This window comes from Salvelinus fontinalis, chromosome 3, assembly GCF_029448725.1.
Source record: "Salvelinus fontinalis isolate EN_2023a chromosome 3, ASM2944872v1, whole genome shotgun sequence".
In the NCBI taxonomy this organism is placed as follows: Eukaryota; Metazoa; Chordata; class Actinopteri; order Salmoniformes; family Salmonidae; genus Salvelinus; species Salvelinus fontinalis.
The window spans coordinates 68,054,414-68,076,629 of record NC_074667.1 but is presented as its reverse complement, the minus strand read 5'-3'; the positions used below and the strand labels follow the sequence as shown (position 1 = coordinate 68,076,629).

At 34.3% G+C, this 22,216-nt stretch overlaps 1 protein-coding gene across 1 annotated transcript in view; it reads right to left on the bottom strand.

Moving 5' to 3' along the window:
- ssuh2.1 (ssu-2 homolog, tandem duplicate 1) overlaps positions 1–22,216 on the bottom strand; it is a 67,172-nt gene that overhangs the window by 12,746 nt on the left and 32,210 nt on the right. The window contains exon 3 of the mRNA XM_055917860.1: positions 2,220–2,304. Within this exon, the coding sequence (XP_055773835.1) occupies positions 2,220–2,304 (85 nt within the window). The remainder of the gene's footprint in view (positions 1–2,219; positions 2,305–22,216) is intronic.

Sequence of the window (22,216 nt, the reverse complement as noted above, 5' to 3'; positions counted from 1 at the left end):
TGGTTACCTCTGCCAGGAGGCTGAAACTTGGCCGCAAGTGGATCTTCCAGCAAGACAATAACCACGAACACACATCAAAATCCACAAAGAAATGGTTAATTGACCACGAAATTAAAATGTTGCATATGTCCATCTTCGTCTCCAGACTTCTATCCCATTGAAAACCTGTGCAGAACAAAGGATATCAAGGATCTGGACAAATTCTGTATGGCGGAATGGGCTACGATCCCTCCCAATGTGTTATCCAATCTCGTAAAACATTTCAGAAAGAGGCTCAGTGAATTTATCCTCAAAAAGTGAGGGTGGCGAAGTACTGAAAACAGAAAATATCTTTCTCTGAGTATTAGAATAAAATTATTTCCCCAAAAAATGTGCATACAATAACTCAATATTTGTATTATTTATTTTATACAGTCTTTTTTTCTAATCTTTATCAAGGTAGTCTGGGGTGTAGTAGCAGTATAGTACTGTAGTCTGGTGTTTAGTAGTACTGTAGTCTGGGGTGTAGTAGCAGTATAGTACTGTAGTCTGGTGTTTAGTAGTACTGTAGTCTGGGGTGTAGTAGCAGTATAGTACTGTAGTCTGGGGTGTAGTAGTACTGTTGTCTGGGGTATAGTAGTACTGTAGTCTGGGGTGTAGTAGCAGTATGGTACTGTAGTCTGGGGTGTAGTAGTACTGTAGTCTGGGGTGTAGTAGTACTGTAGTCTGGGGTGTCGTAGCAGTATGGTACTGTAGTCTGGGGTGTAGTAGTACTGTAGTCTGGGGTGTCGTAGCAGTATGGTACTGTAGTCTGGGGTATAGTAGTACTGTAGTCTGGGATGTAGTAGTACTGTAGTCTGGGGTGTCGTAGCAGTATGGTACTGTAGTCTGGGGTGTAGTAACAGTATAGTACTGTAGTCTGGGGTGTCGTAGCAGTATGGTACTGTAGTCTGGGGTGTAGTAGTACTGTAGTCTGGGGTGTCGTAGCAGTATAGTACTGTAGTCTGGGGTGTAGTAGTACTGTAGTCTGGGGTGTCGTAGCAGTACAGTAATGTAGTCTAGGGTGTAGTAGTACTGTAGTCTGGGGTGTAGTAGTACTGTAGTCTGGGGTTTAGTAGTACTGTAGTCTGGGGTGTAGTACTACTGTAGTCTGGGGTGTAGTAGCAGTATGGTACTGTAGTCTGGGGTGTAGTAGTACTGTAGTCTGGGGTGTAGTAGCAGTATAGTACTGTAGTCTGGTATGTAGTAGTACTGTAGTCTGGGGTTTAGTAGCAGTATAGTACTGTAGTCTGGGGTGTAGTAGTACTGTAGTCTGGGGTGTAGTAGCAGTATAGTACTGTAGTCTGGGGTGTAGTAGCACTGTAGTGTGGGGTGTAGTACTACTGTAGTGTGGGGTGTAGTAGTACTGTAGTGTGGGGTGTAGTAGCAGTATAGTACTGTAGTGTGGGGTGTAGTACTACTGTAGTGTGGGGTGTAGTAGTACTGTAGTGTGGGGTGTAGTAGCAGTATAGTACTGTAGTCTGGGGTGTAGTACTACTGTAGTGTGGGGTGTAGTAGTACTGTAATCTAGGGTGTAGTAGTACTGTAGTCTGGGGTGTCGTAGCAGTATGGTACTGTAGTGTGGGGTGTAGTAGTACTGTAGTGTGGGGTGTAGTAGTACTGTAGTGTGGGGTGTAGTAGTACTGTAGTCTGGGGTGTAGTAGTACTGTAGTGTGGGGTGTAGTAGTACTGTAGTCTGGGGTGTAGTACTACTGTAGTCTGGGGTGTAGTAGCATTAAAGTACTGTAGTGTGGGGTGTAGTAGTACTGTAGTGTGGGGTGTAGTAGTACTGTAGTGTGGGGTGTAGTAGCAGTATAGTACTGTAGTCTGGGGTGTAGTAGCAGTATAGTACTGTAGTGTGGGGTGTAGTACTACTGTAGGGTGGGGTGTAGTAGTACTGTAGTGTGGGGTGTAGTAGCAGTATAGTACTGTAGTCTGGGGTGTAGTAGCAGTATAGTACTGTTGTGTGGGGTGTAGTACTAATGTAGGGTGGGGTGTAGTAGTACTGTAGTGTGGGGTGTAGTAGTACTGTAGTGTGGGTGGTCTAACGGTCTTCAGCTGCTGCCTCTGTAGGACATGTATGATGTACAGCTCACAGCATGGGTTCAAATCCAGCCCACTGCTCTTTCAGAATTCTCTTTTTCCAATAAACACAGAAAATACTTCTATATTAAATAGCACAGTACTGTATCTAGTCTCACCTGACGTTAGGGACGGATGCATTTCTGTCATTCTCAGGTTGAGGGTTGTAGGCAGGAGGAGGAGGGTACAGCTGGTCTCCTGTGTCTGAGGGAAATACAAGCATTTCAGTCATTCATGAAGTTATTTTGGAAATTACACTTCAACACAGACGAGGTAAATGAAAACTAGGATCTACAGCCAAGTCAATCACCTTGTCTGCTTCAGAAATGGCATCCTCTTCCCAACACAGTGCATTACTTTTTGGCCAGTGCCACATAGACATCTGGTCAATTGTAGTGCACTATGTTAGGAATAGGGTGCCATTTCAGACAAAGCTTTCGATCACGTTCAGTGTAGTGTTCTAAATGACAGGGTAGTATTCTAAATGACAGTGTAGTGTTCTAAATGACAGGGTAGTATTCTAAATGACAGTGTAGTATTCTAAATGACAGTGTAGTGTTCTAAATGACAGTGTAGTGTTCTAAATGACAGTGTAGTGTTCTAAATGACAGTGTAGTATTCTAAATGACAGTGTAGTGTTCTAAATGACAGTGTAGTGTTCTAAATGACAATGTAGTGTTCTAAATGACAGTGTAGTGTTCTAAATGACAGTGTAGTGTTCTAAATGACAGTGTAGTATTCTAAATGACAGTGTAGTGTTCTAAATGACAGTGTAGTGTTCTAAATGACAATGTAGTGTTCTAAATGACAGTGTAGTGTTCTAAAGTAGTGTTCTAAATGACAGTGTAGTATTCTAAATGACAGTGTAGTATTCTAAATGACAGTGTAGTGTTCTAAATGACAGTGTAGTGTTCTAAATGACAATGTAGTGTTCTAAATGACAGTGTAGTGTTCTAAAGTAGTGTTCAAAATGACAGTGTAGTGTTCTAAATGACAATGTAGTGTTCTAAATGACAGTGTAGTGTTCTAAATGACTGTGTAGTATTCTAAATGACAGTGTAGTATTCTAAATGACAGTGTAGTATTCTAAATGACAGTGTAGTGTTCTAAATGACAGTGTAGTGTTCTAAATGACGGTGTAGTATTCTAAATGACAGTGTAGTATTCTAAATGACAGTGTAGTGTTCTAAATGACAGTGTAGTGTTCTAAATGACAATGTAGTATTCTAAATGACAATGTAGTGTTCTAAATGACAGTGTAGTGTTCTAAATGACAGTGTAGTGTTCTAAATGATAGTGTAGTGTTCTAAATGACGGTGTAGTATTCTAAATGACAATGTAGTGTTCTAAATGACAGTGTAGTGTTCTAAATGACAGTGTAGTGTTCTAAATGACAGTGTAGTGTTCTAAATGACAGTGTAGTGTTCTAAATGACAATGTAGTGTTCTAAATGACAGTGTAGTGTTCTAAAGTAGTGTTCAAAATGACAATGTAGTGTTCTAAATGACAGTGTAGTGTTCTAAATGACAGTGTAGTGTTCTAAATGACTGTGTAGTATTCTAAATGACAGTGTAGTATTCTAAATGACAGTGTAGTGTTCTAAATGACATTGTAGTGTTCTAAATGACGGTGTAGTATTCTAAATGACAGTGTAGTGTTCTAAATGACAGTGTAGTGTTCTAAATGACAGTGTAGTGTTCTAAATGACTGTGTAGTATTCTAAATGACAGTGTAGTATTCTAAATGACAGTGTAGTATTCTAAATGACAGTGTAGTGTTCTAAATGACAGTGTAGTGTTCTAAATGACTGTGTAGTATTCTAAATGACAGTGTAGTATTCTAAATGACAGTGTAGTGTTCTAAATGACAGTGTAGTGTTCTAAATGACGGTGTAGTATTCTAAATGACAATGTAGTGTTCTAAATGACAGTGTAGTGTTCTAAATGACAGTGTAGTGTGCTAAATGACAGTGTAGTGTTCTAAATGACAGTGTAGTATTCTAAATGACAGTGTAGTGTTCTAAATGACAGTGTAGTGTTCTAAATGACAATGTAGTGTTCTAAATGATAGTGTAGTGTTCTAAAGTAGTGTTCAAAATGACAATGTAGTGTTCTAAATGACAGTGTAGTGTTCTAAATGACAGTGTAGTGTTCTAAATGACAGTGTAGTATTCTAAATGACAGTGTAGTGTTCTAAATGAGAGTGTAGTGTTCTAAATGACAATGTAGTGTTCTAAATGACAGTGTAGTGTTCTAAAGTAGTGTTCTAAATGACAGTGTAGTATTCTAAATGACAGTGTAGTATACTAAATGACAGTGTAGTGTTCTAAATGACAGTGTAGTGTTCTAAATGACAATGTAGTGTTCTAAATGACAGTGTAGTGTTCTAAAGTAGTGTTCAAAATGACAATGTAGTGTTCTAAATGACAATGTAGTGTTCTAAATGACAGTGTAGTGTTCTAAATGACTGTGTAGTATTCTAAATGACAGTGTAGTATTCTAAATGACAGTGTAGTATTCTAAATGACAGTGTAGTGTTCTAAATGACAGTGTAGTGTTCTAAATGACGGTGTAGTATTCTAAATGACAGTGTAGTGTTCTAAATGACAGTGTAGTATTCTAAATGACAGTGTAGTGTTCTAAATGACAGTGTAGTATTCTAAATGACAGTGTAGTGTTCTAAATGACAGTGTAGTGTTCAAAATGACAATGTAGTGTTCTAAATGAGAGTGTAGTGTTCTAAATGACAGTGTAGTATTCTAAATGACAGTGTAGTGTTCTAAATGACAGTGTAGTGTTCTAAATGACAATGTAGTGTTCTAAATGACAGTGTAGTGTTCTAAAGTAGTGTTCTAAATGACAGTGTAGTACTCTAAATGACAGTGTAGTATTCTAAATGACAGTGTAGTGTTCTAAATGACAGTGTAGTGTTCTAAATGACAATGTAGTGTTCTAAATGACAGTGTAGTGTTCTAAAGTAGTGTTCAAAATGACAATGTAGTGTTCTAAATGACAGTGTAGTGTTCTAAATGACAGTGTAGTGTTCTAAATGACTGTGTAGTATTCTAAATGACAGTGTAGTATTCTAAATGACAGTGTAGTATTCTAAATGACAGTGTAGTGTTCTAAATGACAGTGTAGTGTTCTAAATGACGGTGTAGTATTCTAAATGACAGTGTAGTATTCTAAATGACAGTGTAGTGTTCTAAATGACAGTGTAGTGTTCTAAATGACGGTGTAGTATTCTAAATGACAATGTAGTGTTCTAAATGACAGTGTAGTGTTCTAAATGACAGTGTAGTGTTCGACATGACTGTGTAGTGTTCTAAATAACAGTGTAGTATTCTAAATGACAGTGTAGTATTCTAAATGACAGTGTAGTGTTCTAAATGACAGTGTAGTGTTCTAAATGACGTGTAGTATTCTAAATGACAGTGTAGTATTCTAAATGACAATGTAGTGTTCTAAATGACAGTGTAGTGTTCTAAATGACGGTGTAGTATTCTAAATGACAATGTAGTGTTCTAAATGACAGTGTAGTGTTCTAAATGACAGTGTAGTGTTCTAAATGACGGTGTAGTATTCTAAATGACAATGTAGTGTTCTAAATGACAGTGTAGTGTTCTAAATGACAGTGTAGTGTTCTAAATGACAGTGTAGTGTTCTAAATGACAGTGTGGTATTCTAAATGACAGTGTAGTGTTCTAAATGACAGTGTAGTGTTCTAAATGACAATGTAGTGTTCTAAATGATAGTGTAGTGTTCTAAAGTAGTGTTCAAAATGACAATGTAGTGTTCTAAATGACAGTGTAGTGTTCTAAATGACAGTGTAGTGTTCTAAATGACAGTGTAGTATTCTAAATGACAGTGTAGTGTTCTAAATGACAGTGTAGTGTTCTAAATGACAATGTAGTGTTCTAAATGACAGTGTAGTGTTCTAAAGTAGTGTTCTAAATGACAGTGTAGTATTCTAAATGACAGTGTAGTATTCTAAATGACAGTGTAGTGTTCTAAATGACAGTGTAGTGTTCTAAATGACAATGTAGTGTTCTAAATGACAGTGTAGTGTTCTAAAGTAGTGTTCAAAATGACAATGTAGTGTTCTAAATGACAGTGTAGTGTTCTAAATGACAGTGTAGTGTTCTAAATGACAATGTAGTGTTCTAAATGACAGTGTAGTGTTCTAAAGTAGTGTTCAAAATGACAATGTAGTGTTCTAAATGACAGTGTAGTGTTCTAAATGACAGTGTAGTGTTCTAAATGACTGTGTAGTATTCTAAATGACAGTGTAGTATTCTAAATGACAGTGTAGTATTCTAAATGACAGTGTAGTGTTCTAAATGACAGTGTAGTGTTCTAAATGACAATGTAGTGTTCTAAATGACAGTGTAGTGTTCTAAAGTAGTGTTCAAAATGACAATGTAGTGTTCTAAATGACAGTGTAGTGTTCTAAATGACAGTGTAGTGTTCTAAATGACAATGTAGTGTTCTAAATGACAGTGTAGTGTTCTAAAGTAGTGTTCAAAATGACAATGTAGTGTTCTAAATGACAGTGTAGTGTTCTAAATGACAGTGTAGTGTTCTAAATGACTGTGTAGTATTCTAAATGACAGTGTAGTATTCTAAATGACAGTGTAGTATTCTAAATGACAGTGTAGTGTTCTAAATGACAGTGTAGTGTTCTAAATGACGGTGTAGTATTCTAAATGACAGTGTAGTATTCTAAATGACAGTGTAGTGTTCTAAATGACAGTGTAGTGTTCTAAATGACGGTGTAGTATTCTAAATGACAATGTAGTGTTCTAAATGACAGTGTAGTGTTCTAAATGACGGTGTAGTATTCTAAATGACAGTGTAGTGTTCTAAATGACAGTGTAGTGTTCTAAATGACAGTGTAGTGTTCTAAATGAATGTGTAGTATTCTAAATGACAGTGTAGTATTCTAAATGACAGTGTAGTATTCTAAATGACAGTGTAGTGTTCTAAATGACAGTGTAGTGTTCTAAATGACGTGTAGTATTCTAAATGACAGTGTAGTATTCTAAATGACAGTGTAGTGTTCTAAATGACAGTGTAGTGTTCTAAAGTAGTGTTCTAAATGACAGTGTAGTACTCTAAATGACAGTGTAGTATTCTAAATGACAATGTAGTGTTCTAAATGACAGTGTAGTGTTCTAAAGTAGTGTTCAAAATGACAATGTAGTGTTCTAAATGACAGTGTAGTGTTCTAAATGACAGTGTAGTGTTCTAAATGACTGTGTAGTATTCTAAATGACAGTGTAGTATTCTAAATGACAGTGTAGTGTTCTAAATGACAGTGTAGTGTTCTAAATGACGGTGTAGTATTCTAAATGAAAGTGTAGTATTCTAAATGACAGTGTAGTGTTCTAAATGACAGTGTAGTGTTCTAAATGACGGTGTAGTATTCTAAATGACAATGTAGTGTTCTAAATGACAGTGTAGTGTTCTAAATGACAGTGTAGTGTTCGACATGACTGTGTAGTGTTCTAAATAACAGTGTAGTATTCTAAATGACAGTGTAGTATTCTAAATGACAGTGTAGTGTTCTAAATGACAGTGTAGTGTTCTAAATGACGTGTAGTATTCTAAATGACAGTGTAGTATTCTAAATGACAGTGTAGTGTTCTAAATGACAGTGTAGTGTTCTAAATGACGGTGTAGTATTCTAAATGACAATGTAGTGTTCTAAATGACAGTGTAGTGTTCTAAATGACAGTGTAGTGTTCTAAATGACGGTGTAGTATTCTAAATGACAATGTAGTGTTCTAAATGACAGTGTAGTGTTCTAAATGACAGTGTAGTGTTCTAAATGACAGTGTAGTGTTCTAAATGACAGTGTGGTATTCTAAATGACAGTGTAGTGTTCTAAATGACAGTGTAGTGTTCTAAATGACAATGTAGTGTTCTAAATGATAGTGTAGTGTTCTAAAGTAGTGTTCAAAATGACAATGTAGTGTTCTAAATGACAGTGTAGTGTTCTAAATGACAGTGTAGTGTTCTAAATGACAGTGTAGTATTCTAAATGACAGTGTAGTGTTCTAAATGACAGTGTAGTGTTCTAAATGACAATGTAGTGTTCTAAATGACAGTGCAGTGTTCTAAAGTAGTGTTCTAAATGACAGTGTAGTATTCTAAATGACAGTGTAGTGTTCTAAATGACGGTGTAGTATTCTAAATGACAATGTAGTGTTCTAAATGACAGTGTAGTATTCTAAATGACAATGTAGTGTTCTAAATGACAGTGTAGTGTTCTAAATGACAGTGTGGTATTCTAAATGACAGTGTAGTGTTCTAAATGACAGTGTAGTGTTCTAAATGACAATGTAGTGTTCTAAATGATAGTGTAGTGTTCTAAAGTAGTGTTCAAAATGACAATGTAGTGTTCTAAATGACAGTGTAGTGTTCTAAATGACAGTGTAGTGTTCTAAATGACAGTGTAGTATTCTAAATGACAGTGTAGTGTTCTAAATGACAGTGTAGTGTTCTAAATGACAATGTAGTGTTCTAAATGACAGTGTAGTGTTCTAAAGTAGTGTTCTAAATGACAGTGTAGTATTCTAAATGACAGTGTAGTATTCTAAATGACAGTGTAGTGTTCTAAATGACAGTGTAGTGTTCTAAATGACAGTGTAGTGTTCTAAATGACAGTGTAGTGTTCTAAATGACTGTGTAGTATTCTAAATGACAGTGTAGTATTCTAAATGACAGTGTAGTATTCTAAATGACAGTGTAGTGTTCTAAATGACAGTGTAGTGTTCTAAATGACAATGTAGTGTTCTAAATGACAGTGTAGTGTTCTAAAGTAGTGTTCAAAATGACAATGTAGTGTTCTAAATGACAGTGTAGTGTTCTAAATGACAGTGTAGTGTTCTAAATGACAATGTAGTGTTCTAAATGACAGTGTAGTGTTCTAAAGTAGTGTTCAAAATGACAATGTAGTGTTCTAAATGACAGTGTAGTGTTCTAAATGACAGTGTAGTGTTCTAAATGACTGTGTAGTATTCTAAATGACAGTGTAGTATTCTAAATGACAGTGTAGTATTCTAAATGACAGTGTAGTGTTCTAAATGACAGTGTAGTGTTCTAAATGACGGTGTAGTATTCTAAATGACAGTGTAGTATTCTAAATGACAGTGTAGTGTTCTAAATGACAGTGTAGTGTTCTAAATGACGGTGTAGTATTCTAAATGACAATGTAGTGTTCTAAATGACAGTGTAGTGTTCTAAATGACGGTGTAGTATTCTAAATGACAGTGTAGTGTTCTAAATGACAGTGTAGTGTTCTAAATGACAGTGTAGTGTTCTAAATGACTGTGTAGTATTCTAAATGACAGTGTAGTGTTCTAAATGACAGTGTAGTATTCTAAATGACGGTGTAGTATTCTAAATGACAATGTAGTGTTCTAAATGACAGTGTAGTGTTCTAAATGACAGTGTAGTGTTCGACATGACTGTGTAGTGTTCTAAATAACAGTGTAGTATTCTAAATGACAGTGTAGTATTCTAAATGACAGTGTAGTGTTCTAAATGACAGTGTAGTGTTCTAAATGACGTGTAGTATTCTAAATGACAGTGTAGTATTCTAAATGACAGTGTAGTGTTCTAAATGACAGTGTAGTGTTCTAAATGACGGTGTAGTATTCTAAATGACAATGTAGTGTTCTAAATGACAGTGTAGTGTTCTAAATGACGGTGTAGTATTCTAAATGACAATGTAGTGTTCTAAATGACAGTGTAGTGTTCTAAATGACAGTGTAGTGTTCTAAATGACGGTGTAGTATTCTAAATGACAATGTAGTGTTCTAAATGACAGTGTAGTGTTCTAAATGACAGTGAGTGTTCTAAATGACAGTGTAGTGTTCTAAATGACAGTGTGGTGTTCTAAATGACAGTGTAGTGTTCTAAATGACAGTGTAGTGTTCTAAATGACAATGTAGTGTTCTAAATGATAGTGTAGTGTTCTAAAGTAGTGTTCAAAATGACAATGTAGTGTTCTAAATGACAGTGTAGTGTTCTAAATGACAGTGTAGTGTTCTAAATGACAGTGTAGTATTCTAAATGACAGTGTAGTGTTCTAAATGACAGTGTAGTGTTCTAAATGACAATGTAGTGTTCTAAATGACAGTGCAGTGTTCTAAAGTAGTGTTCTAAATGACAGTGTAGTATTCTAAATGACAGTGTAGTGTTCTAAATGACGGTGTAGTATTCTAAATGACAATGTAGTGTTCTAAATGACAGTGTAGTATTCTAAATGACAATGTAGTGTTCTAAATGACAGTGTAGTGTTCTAAATGACAGTGTGGTATTCTAAATGACAGTGTAGTGTTCTAAATGACAGTGTAGTGTTCTAAATGACAATGTAGTGTTCTAAATGATAGTGTAGTGTTCTAAATGACAGTGTAGTGTTCGACATGACTGTGTAGTGTTCTAAATAACAGTGTAGTATTCTAAATGACAGTGTAGTATTCTAAATGACAGTGTAGTGTTCTAAATGACAGTGTAGTGTTCTAAATGACGTGTAGTATTCTAAATGACAGTGTAGTATTCTAAATGACAGTGTAGTGTTCTAAATGACAGTGTAGTGTTCTAAATGACGGTGTAGTATTCTAAATGACAATGTAGTGTTCTAAATGACAGTGTAGTGTTCTAAATGACAGTGTAGTGTTCTAAATGACGGTGTAGTATTCTAAATGACAATGTAGTGTTCTAAATGACAGTGTAGTGTTCTAAATGACAGTGTAGTGTTCTAAATGACAGTGTAGTGTTCTAAATGACAGTGTGGTATTCTAAATGACAGTGTAGTGTTCTAAATGACAGTGTAGTGTTCTAAATGACAATGTAGTGTTCTAAATGATAGTGTAGTGTTCTAAAGTAGTGTTCAAAATGACAATGTAGTGTTCTAAATGACAGTGTAGTGTTCTAAATGACAGTGTAGTGTTCTAAATGACAGTGTAGTATTCTAAATGACAGTGTAGTGTTCTAAATGACAGTGTAGTGTTCTAAATGACAATGTAGTGTTCTAAATGACAGTGCAGTGTTCTAAAGTAGTGTTCTAAATGACAGTGTAGTATTCTAAATGACAGTGTAGTGTTCTAAATGACAGTGTAGTATTCTAAATGACAATGTAGTGTTCTAAATGACAGTGTAGTATTCTAAATGACAATGTAGTGTTCTAAATGACAGTGTAGTGTTCTAAATGACAGTGTGGTATTCTAAATGACAGTGTAGTGTTCTAAATGACAGTGTAGTGTTCTAAATGACAATGTAGTGTTCTAAATGATAGTGTAGTGTTCTAAAGTAGTGTTCAAAATGACAATGTAGTGTTCTAAATGACAGTGTAGTGTTCTAAATGACAGTGTAGTGTTCTAAATGACAGTGTAGTATTCTAAATGACAGTGTAGTGTTCTAAATGACCGTGTAGTGTTCTAAATGACAATGTAGTGTTCTAAATGACAGTGTAGTGTTCTAAAGTAGTGTTGTAAATGACAGTGTAGTATTCTAAATGACAGTGTAGTATTCTAAATGACAGTGTAGTGTTCTAAATGACAGTGTAGTGTTCTAAATGACAATGTAGTGTTCTAAATGACAGTGTAGTGTTCTAAAGTAGTGTTCAAAATGACAATGTAGTGTTCTAAATGACAGTGTAGTGTTCTAAATGACAGTGTAGTGTTCTAAATGACAATGTAGTGTTCTAAATGACAGTGTAGTGTTCTAAAGTAGTGTTCAAAATGACAATGTAGTGTTCTAAATGACAGTGTAGTGTTCTAAATGACAGTGTAGTATTCTAAATGACAGTGTAGTATTCTAAATGACAGTGTAGTGTTCTAAATGACAGTGTAGTGTTCTAAATGACAATGTAGTGTTCTAAATGACAGTGTAGTGTTCTAAAGTAGTGTTCAAAATGACAGTGTAGTGTTCTAAATGACAATGTAGTGTTCTAAATGACAGTGTAGTGTTCTAAATGACTGTGTAGTATTCTAAATGACAGTGTAGTATTCTAAATGACAGTGTAGTATTCTAAATGACAGTGTAGTGTTCTAAATGACAGTGTAGTGTTCTAAATGACGGTGTAGTATTCTAAATGACAGTGTAGTATTCTAAATGACAGTGTAGTGTTCTAAATGACAGTGTAGTGTTCTAAATGACAATGTAGTATTCTAAATGACAATGTAGTGTTCTAAATGACAGTGTAGTGTTCTAAATGACAGTGTAGTGTTCTAAATGATAGTGTAGTGTTCTAAATGACGGTGTAGTATTCTAAATGACAATGTAGTGTTCTAAATGACAGTGTAGTGTTCTAAATGACAGTGTAGTGTTCTAAATGACAGTGTAGTGTTCTAAATGACAGTGTAGTGTTCTAAATGACAATGTAGTGTTCTAAATGACAGTGTAGTGTTCTAAAGTAGTGTTCAAAATGACAATGTAGTGTTCTAAATGACAGTGTAGTGTTCTAAATGACAGTGTAGTGTTCTAAATGACTGTGTAGTATTCTAAATGACAGTGTAGTATTCTAAATGACAGTGTAGTGTTCTAAATGACATTGTAGTGTTCTAAATGACGGTGTAGTATTCTAAATGACAGTGTAGTGTTCTAAATGACAGTGTAGTGTTCTAAATGACAGTGTAGTGTTCTAAATGACTGTGTAGTATTCTAAATGACAGTGTAGTATTCTAAATGACAGTGTAGTATTCTAAATGACAGTGTAGTGTTCTAAATGACAGTGTAGTGTTCTAAATGACTGTGTAGTATTCTAAATGACAGTGTAGTATTCTAAATGACAGTGTAGTGTTCTAAATGACAGTGTAGTGTTCTAAATGACGGTGTAGTATTCTAAATGACAATGTAGTGTTCTAAATGACAGTGTAGTGTTCTAAATGACAGTGTAGTGTGCTAAATGACAGTGTAGTGTTCTAAATGACAGTGTAGTATTCTAAATGACAGTGTAGTGTTCTAAATGACAGTGTAGTGTTCTAAATGACAATGTAGTGTTCTAAATGATAGTGTAGTGTTCTAAAGTAGTGTTCAAAATGACAATGTAGTGTTCTAAATGACAGTGTAGTGTTCTAAATGACAGTGTAGTGTTCTAAATGACAGTGTAGTATTCTAAATGACAGTGTAGTGTTCTAAATGAGAGTGTAGTGTTCTAAATGACAATGTAGTGTTCTAAATGACAGTGTAGTGTTCTAAAGTAGTGTTCTAAATGACAGTGTAGTATTCTAAATGACAGTGTAGTATACTAAATGACAGTGTAGTGTTCTAAATGACAGTGTAGTGTTCTAAATGACAATGTAGTGTTCTAAATGACAGTGTAGTGTTCTAAAGTAGTGTTCAAAATGACAATGTAGTGTTCTAAATGACAATGTAGTGTTCTAAATGACAGTGTAGTGTTCTAAATGACTGTGTAGTATTCTAAATGACAGTGTAGTATTCTAAATGACAGTGTAGTATTCTAAATGACAGTGTAGTGTTCTAAATGACAGTGTAGTGTTCTAAATGACGGTGTAGTATTCTAAATGACAGTGTAGTGTTCTAAATGACAGTGTAGTATTCTAAATGACAGTGTAGTGTTCTAAATGACAGTGTAGTATTCTAAATGACAGTGTAGTGTTCTAAATGACAGTGTAGTGTTCAAAATGACAATGTAGTGTTCTAAATGAGAGTGTAGTGTTCTAAATGACAGTGTAGTATTCTAAATGACAGTGTAGTGTTCTAAATGACAGTGTAGTGTTCTAAATGACAATGTAGTGTTCTAAATGACAGTGTAGTGTTCTAAAGTAGTGTTCTAAATGACAGTGTAGTACTCTAAATGACAGTGTAGTATTCTAAATGACAGTGTAGTGTTCTAAATGACAGTGTAGTGTTCTAAATGACAATGTAGTGTTCTAAATGACAGTGTAGTGTTCTAAAGTAGTGTTCAAAATGACAATGTAGTGTTCTAAATGACAGTGTAGTGTTCTAAATGACAGTGTAGTGTTCTAAATGACTGTGTACTATTCTAAATGACAGTGTAGTATTCTAAATGACAGTGTAGTATTCTAAATGACAGTGTAGTGTTCTAAATGACAGTGTAGTGTTCTAAATGACGGTGTAGTATTCTAAATGACAGTGTAGTATTCTAAATGACAGTGTAGTGTTCTAAATGACAGTGTAGTGTTCTAAATGACGGTGTAGTATTCTAAATGACAATGTAGTGTTCTAAATGACAGTGTAGTGTTCTAAATGACAGTGTAGTGTTCGACATGACTGTGTAGTGTTCTAAATAACAGTGTAGTATTCTAAATGACAGTGTAGTGTTCTAAATGACAGTGTAGTGTTCTAAATGACGTGTAGTATTCTAAATGACAGTGTAGTATTCTAAATGACAGTGTAGTGTTCTAAATGACAGTGTAGTGTTCTAAATGACGGTGTAGTATTCTAAATGACAATGTAGTGTTCTAAATGACAGTGTAGTGTTCTAAATGACAGTGTAGTGTTCTAAATGACGGTGTAGTATTCTAAATGACAATGTAGTGTTCTAAATGACAGTGTAGTGTTCTAAATGACAGTGTAGTGTTCTAAATGACAGTGTAGTGTTCTAAATGACAGTGTGGTATTCTAAATGACAGTGTAGTGTTCTAAATGACAGTGTAGTGTTCTAAATGACAATGTAGTGTTCTAAATGATAGTGTAGTGTTCTAAAGTAGTGTTCAAAATGACAATGTAGTGTTCTAAATGACAGTGTAGTGTTCTAAATGACAGTGTAGTGTTCTAAATGACAGTGTAGTATTCTAAATGACAGTGTAGTGTTCTAAATGACAGTGTAGTGTTCTAAATGACAATGTAGTGTTCTAAATGACAGTGTAGTGTTCTAAAGTAGTGTTCTAAATGACAGTGTAGTATTCTAAATGACAGTGTAGTATTCTAAATGACAGTGTAGTGTTCTAAATGACAGTGTAGTGTTCTAAATGACAATGTAGTGTTCTAAATGACAGTGTAGTGTTCTAAAGTAGTGTTCAAAATGACAATGTAGTGTTCTAAATGACAGTGTAGTGTTCTAAATGACAGTGTAGTGTTCTAAATGACAATGTAGTGTTCTAAATGACAGTGTAGTGTTCTAAAGTAGTGTTCAAAATGACAATGTAGTGTTCTAAATGACAGTGTAGTGTTCTAAATGACAGTGTAGTGTTCTAAATGACTGTGTAGTATTCTAAATGACAGTGTAGTATTCTAAATGACAGTGTAGTATTCTAAATGACAGTGTAGTGTTCTAAATGACAGTGTAGTGTTCTAAATGACAATGTAGTGTTCTAAATGACAGTGTAGTGTTCTAAAGTAGTGTTCAAAATGACAATGTAGTGTTCTAAATGACAGTGTAGTGTTCTAAATGACAGTGTAGTGTTCTAAATGACAATGTAGTGTTCTAAATGACAGTGTAGTGTTCTAAAGTAGTGTTCAAAATGACAATGTAGTGTTCTAAATGACAGTGTAGTGTTCTAAATGACAGTGTAGTGTTCTAAATGACTGTGTAGTATTCTAAATGACAGTGTAGTATTCTAAATGACAGTGTAGTATTCTAAATGACAGTGTAGTGTTCTAAATGACAGTGTAGTGTTCTAAATGACGGTGTAGTATTCTAAATGACAGTGTAGTATTCTAAATGACAGTGTAGTGTTCTAAATGACAGTGTAGTGTTCTAAATGACGGTGTAGTATTCTAAATGACAATGTAGTGTTCTAAATGACAGTGTAGTGTTCTAAATGACGGTGTAGTATTCTAAATGACAGTGTAGTGTTCTAAATGACAGTGTAGTGTTCTAAATGACAGTGTAGTGTTCTAAATGAATGTGTAGTATTCTAAATGACAGTGTAGTATTCTAAATGACAGTGTAGTATTCTAAATGACAGTGTAGTGTTCTAAATGACAGTGTAGTGTTCTAAATGACGTGTAGTATTCTAAATGACAGTGTAGTATTCTAAATGACAGTGTAGTGTTCTAAATGACAGTGTAGTGTTCTAAAGTAGTGTTCTAAATGACAGTGTAGTACTCTAAATGACAGTGTAGTATTCTAAATGACAATGTAGTGTTCTAAATGACAGTGTAGTGTTCTAAAGTAGTGTTCAAAATGACAATGTAGTGTTCTAAATGACAGTGTAGTGTTCTAAATGACAGTGTAGTGTTCTAAATGACTGTGTAGTATTCTAAATGACAGTGTAGTATTCTAAATGACAGTGTAGTATTCTAAATGACAGTGTAGTGTTCTAAATGACAGTGTAGTGTTCTAAATGACGGTGTAGTATTCTAAATGAAAGTGTAGTATTCTAAATGACAGTGTAGTGTTCTAAATGACAGTGTAGTGTTCTAAATGACGGTGTAGTATTCTAAATGACAATGTAGTGTTCTAAATGACAGTGTAGTGTTCTAAATGACAGTGTAGTGTTCGACATGACTGTGTAGTGTTCTAAATAACAGTGTAGTATTCTAAATGACAGTGTAGTATTCTAAATGACAGTGTAGTGTTCTAAATGACAGTGTAGTGTTCTAAATGACGTGTAGTATTCTAAATGACAGTGTAGTATTCTAAATGACAGTGTAGTGTTCTAAATGACAGTGTAGTGTTCTAAATGACGGTGTAGTATTCTAAATGACAATGTAGTGTTCTAAATGACAGTGTAGTGTTCTAAATGACAGTGTAGTGTTCTAAATGACGGTGTAGTATTCTAAATGACAATGTAGTGTTCTAAATGACAGTGTAGTGTTCTAAATGACAGTGTAGTGTTCTAAATGACAGTGTAGTGTTCTAAATGACAGTGTGGTATTCTAAATGACAGTGTAGTGTTCTAAATGACAGTGTAGTGTTCTAAATGACAATGTAGTGTTCTAAATGATAGTGTAGTGTTCTAAAGTAGTGTTCAAAATGACAATGTAGTGTTCTAAATGACAGTGTAGTGTTCTAAATGACAGTGTAGTGTTCTAAATGACAGTGTAGTATTCTAAATGACAGTGTAGTGTTCTAAATGACAGTGTAGTGTTCTAAATGACAATGTAGTGTTCTAAATGACAGTGCAGTGTTCTAAAGTAGTGTTCTAAATGACAGTGTAGTATTCTAAATGACAGTGTAGTGTTCTAAATGACGGTGTAGTATTCTAAATGACAATGTAGTGTTCTAAATGGCAGTGTAGTATTCTAAATGACAATGTAGTGTTCTAAATGACAGTGTAGTGTTCTAAATGACAGTGTGGTATTCTAAATGACAGTGTAGTGTTCTAAATGACAGTGTAGTGTTCTAAATGACAATGTAGTGTTCTAAATGATAGTGTAGTGTTCTAAAGTAGTGTTCAAAATGACAATGTAGTGTTCTAAATGACAGTGTAGTGTTCTAAATGACAGTGTAGTGTTCTAAATGACAGTGTAGTATTCTAAATGACAGTGTAGTGTTCTAAATGACAGTGTAGTGTTCTAAATGACAATGTAGTGTTCTAAATGACAGTGTAGTGTTCTAAAGTAGTGTTCTAAATGACGTGTAGTATTCTAAATGACAGTGTAGTATTCTAAATGACAGTGTAGTGTTCTAAATGACAGTGTAGTGTTCTAAAGTAGTGTTCTAAATGACAGTGTAGTACTCTAAATGACAGTGTAGTATTCTAAATGACAATGTAGTGTTCTAAATGACAGTGTAGTGTTCTAAAGTAGTGTTCAAAATGACAATGTAGTGTTCTAAATGACAGTGTAGTGTTCTAAATGACAGTGTAGTGTTCTAAATGACTGTGTAGTATTCTAAATGACAGTGTAGTATTCTAAATGACAGTGTAGTATTCTAAATGACAGTGTAGTGTTCTAAATGACAGTGTAGTGTTCTAAATGACGGTGTAGTATTCTAAATGAAAGTGTAGTATTCTAAATGACAGTGTAGTGTTCTAAATGACAGTGTAGTGTTCTAAATGACGGTGTAGTATTCTAAATGACAATGTAGTGTTCTAAATGACAGTGTAGTGTTCTAAATGACAGTGTAGTGTTCGACATGACTGTGTAGTGTTCTAAATAACAGTGTAGTATTCTAAATGACAGTGTAGTATTCTAAATGACAGTGTAGTGTTCTAAATGACAGTGTAGTGTTCTAAATGACGTGTAGTATTCTAAATGACAGTGTAGTATTCTAAATGACAGTGTAGTGTTCTAAATGACAGTGTAGTGTTCTAAATGACGGTGTAGTATTCTAAATGACAATGTAGTGTTCTAAATGACAGTGTAGTGTTCTAAATGACAGTGTAGTGTTCTAAATGACGGTGTAGTATTCTAAATGACAATGTAGTGTTCTAAATGACAGTGTAGTGTTCTAAATGACAGTGTAGTGTTCTAAATGACAGTGTAGTGTTCTAAATGACAGTGTGGTATTCTAAATGACAGTGTAGTGTTCTAAATGACAGTGTAGTGTTCTAAATGACAATGTAGTGTTCTAAATGATAGTGTAGTGTTCTAAAGTAGTGTTCAAAATGACAATGTAGTGTTCTAAATGACAGTGTAGTGTTCTAAATGACAGTGTAGTGTTCTAAATGACAGTGTAGTATTCTAAATGACAGTGTAGTGTTCTAAATGACAGTGTAGTGTTCTAAATGACAATGTAGTGTTCTAAATGACAGTGCAGTGTTCTAAAGTAGTGTTCTAAATGACAGTGTAGTATTCTAAATGACAGTGTAGTGTTCTAAATGACGGTGTAGTATTCTAAATGACAATGTAGTGTTCTAAATGACAGTGTAGTATTCTAAATGACAATGTAGTGTTCTAAATGACAGTGTAGTGTTCTAAATGACAGTGTGGTATTCTAAATGACAGTGTAGTGTTCTAAATGACAGTGTAGTGTTCTAAATGACAATGTAGTGTTCTAAATGATAGTGTAGTGTTCTAAAGTAGTGTTCAAAATGACAATGTAGTGTTCTAAATGACAGTGTAGTGTTCTAAATGACAGTGTAGTGTTCTAAATGACAGTGTAGTATTCTAAATGACAGTGTAGTGTTCTAAATGACAGTGTAGTGTTCTAAATGACAATGTAGTGTTCTAAATGACAGTGTAGTGTTCTAAAGTAGTGTTCTAAATGACAGTGTAGTATTCTAAATGACAGTGTAGTATTCTAAATGACAGTGTAGTGTTCTAAATGACAGTGTAGTGTTCTAAATGACAGTGTAGTGTTCTAAATGACAGTGTAGTGTTCTAAATGACTGTGTAGTATTCTAAATGACAGTGTAGTATTCTAAATGACAGTGTAGTATTCTAAATGACAGTGTAGTGTTCTAAATGACAGTGTAGTGTTCTAAATGACAATGTAGTGTTCTAAATGACAGTGTAGTGTTCTAAAGTAGTGTTCAAAATGACAATGTAGTGTTCTAAATGACAGTGTAGTGTTCTAAATGACAGTGTAGTGTTCTAAATGACAATGTAGTGTTCTAAATGACAGTATAGTGTTCTAAAGTAGTGTTCAAAATGACAATGTAGTGTTCTAAATGACAGTGTAGTGTTCTAAATGACAGTGTAGTGTTCTAAATGACTGTGTAGTATTCTAAATGACAGTGTAGTATTCTAAATGACAGTGTAGTATTCTAAATGACAGTGTAGTGTTCTAAATGACAGTGTAGTGTTCTAAATGACGGTGTAGTATTCTAAATGACAGTGTAGTATTCTAAATGACAGTGTAGTGTTCTAAATGACAGTGTAGTGTTCTAAATGACGGTGTAGTATTCTAAATGACAATGTAGTGTTCTAAATGACAGTGTAGTGTTCTAAATGACGGTGTAGTATTCTAAATGACAGTGTAGTGTTCTAAATGACAGTGTAGTGTTCTAAATGACAGTGTAGTGTTCTAAATGACTGTGTAGTATTCTAAATGACAGTGTAGTGTTCTAAATGACAGTGTAGTATTCTAAATGACGGTGTAGTATTCTAAATGACAATGTAGTGTTCTAAATGACAGTGTAGTGTTCTAAATGACAGTGTAGTGTTCGACATGACTGTGTAGTGTTCTAAATAACAGTGTAGTATTCTAAATGACAGTGTAGTATTCTAAATGACAGTGTAGTGTTCTAAATGACAGTGTAGTGTTCTAAATGACGTGTAGTATTCTAAATGACAGTGTAGTATTCTAAATGACAGTGTAGTGTTCTAAATGACAGTGTAGTGTTCTAAATGACGGTGTAGTATTCTAAATGACAATGTAGTGTTCTAAATGACAGTGTAGTGTTCTAAATGACGGTGTAGTATTCTAAATGACAATGTAGTGTTCTAAATGACAGTGTAGTGTTCTAAATGACAGTGTAGTGTTCTAAATTACGGTGTAGTATTCTAAATGACAATGTAGTGTTCTAAATGACAGTGTAGTGTTCTAAATGACAGTGTAGTGTTCTAAATGACAGTGTAGTGTTCTAAATGACAGTGTGGTATTCTAAATGACAGTGTAGTGTTCTAAATGACAGTGTAGTGTTCTAAATGACAATGTAGTGTTCTAAATGATAGTGTAGTGTTCTAAAGTAGTGTTCAAAATGACAATGTAGTGTTCTAAATGACAGTGTAGTGTTCTAAATGACAGTGTAGTGTTCTAAATGACAGTGTAGTATTCTAAATGACAGTGTAGTGTTCTAAATGACAGTGTAGTGTTCTAAATGACAATGTAGTGTTCTAAATGACAGTGCAGTGTTCTAAAGTAGTGTTCTAAATGACAGTGTAGTATTCTAAATGACAGTGTAGTGTTCTAAATGACGGTGTAGTATTCTAAATGACAATGTAGTGTTCTAAATGACAGTGTAGTATTCTAAATGACAATGTAGTGTTCTAAATGACAGTGTAGTGTTCTAAATGACAGTGTGGTATTCTAAATGACAGTGTAGTGTTCTAAATGACAGTGTAGTGTTCTAAATGACAATGTAGTGTTCTAAATGATAGTGTAGTGTTCTAAATGACAGTGTAGTGTTCGACATGACTGTGTAGTGTTCTAAATAACAGTGTAGTATTCTAAATGACAGTGTAGTATTCTAAATGACAGTGTAGTGTTCTAAATGACAGTGTAGTGTTCTAAATGACGTGTAGTATTCTAAATGACAGTGTAGTATTCTAAATGACAGTGTAGTGTTCTAAATGACAGTGTAGTGTTCTAAATGACGGTGTAGTATTCTAAATGACAATGTAGTGTTCTAAATGACAGTGTAGTGTTCTAAATGACAGTGTAGTGTTCTAAATGACGGTGTAGTATTCTAAATGACAATGTAGTGTTCTAAATGACAGTGTAGTGTTCTAAATGACAGTGTAGTGTTCTAAATGACAGTGTAGTGTTCTAAATGACAGTGTGGTATTCTAAATGACAGTGTAGTGTTCTAAATGACAGTGTAGTGTTCTAAATGACAATGTAGTGTTCTAAATGATAGTGTAGTGTTCTAAAGTAGTGTTCAAAATGACAATGTAGTGTTCTAAATGACAGTGTAGTGTTCTAAATGACAGTGTAGTGTTCTAAATGACAGTGTAGTATTCTAAATGACAGTGTAGTGTTCTAAATGACAGTGTAGTGTTCTAAATGACAATGTAGTGTTCTAAATGACAGTGCAGTGTTCTAAAGTAGTGTTCTAAATGACAGTGTAGTATTCTAAATGACAGTGTAGTGTTCTAAATGACGGTGTAGTATTCTAAATGACAATGTAGTGTTCTAAATGACAGTGTAGTATTCTAAATGACAATGTAGTGTTCTAAATGACAGTGTAGTGTTCTAAATGACAGTGTGGTATTCTAAATGACAGTGTAGTGTTCTAAATGACAGTGTAGTGTTCTAAATGACAATGTAGTGTTCTAAATGATAGTGTAGTGTTCTAAAGTAGTGTTCAAAATGACAATGTAGTGTTCTAAATGACAGTGTAGTGTTCTAAATGACAGTGTAGTGTTCTAAATGACAGTGTAGTATTCTAAATGACAGTGTAGTGTTCTAAATGACCGTGTAGTGTTCTAAATGACAATGTAGTGTTCTAAATGACAGTGTAGTGTTCTAAAGTAGTGTTGTAAATGACAGTGTAGTATTCTAAATGACAGTGTAGTATTCTAAATGACAGTGTAGTGTTCTAAATGACAGTGTAGTGTTCTAAATGACA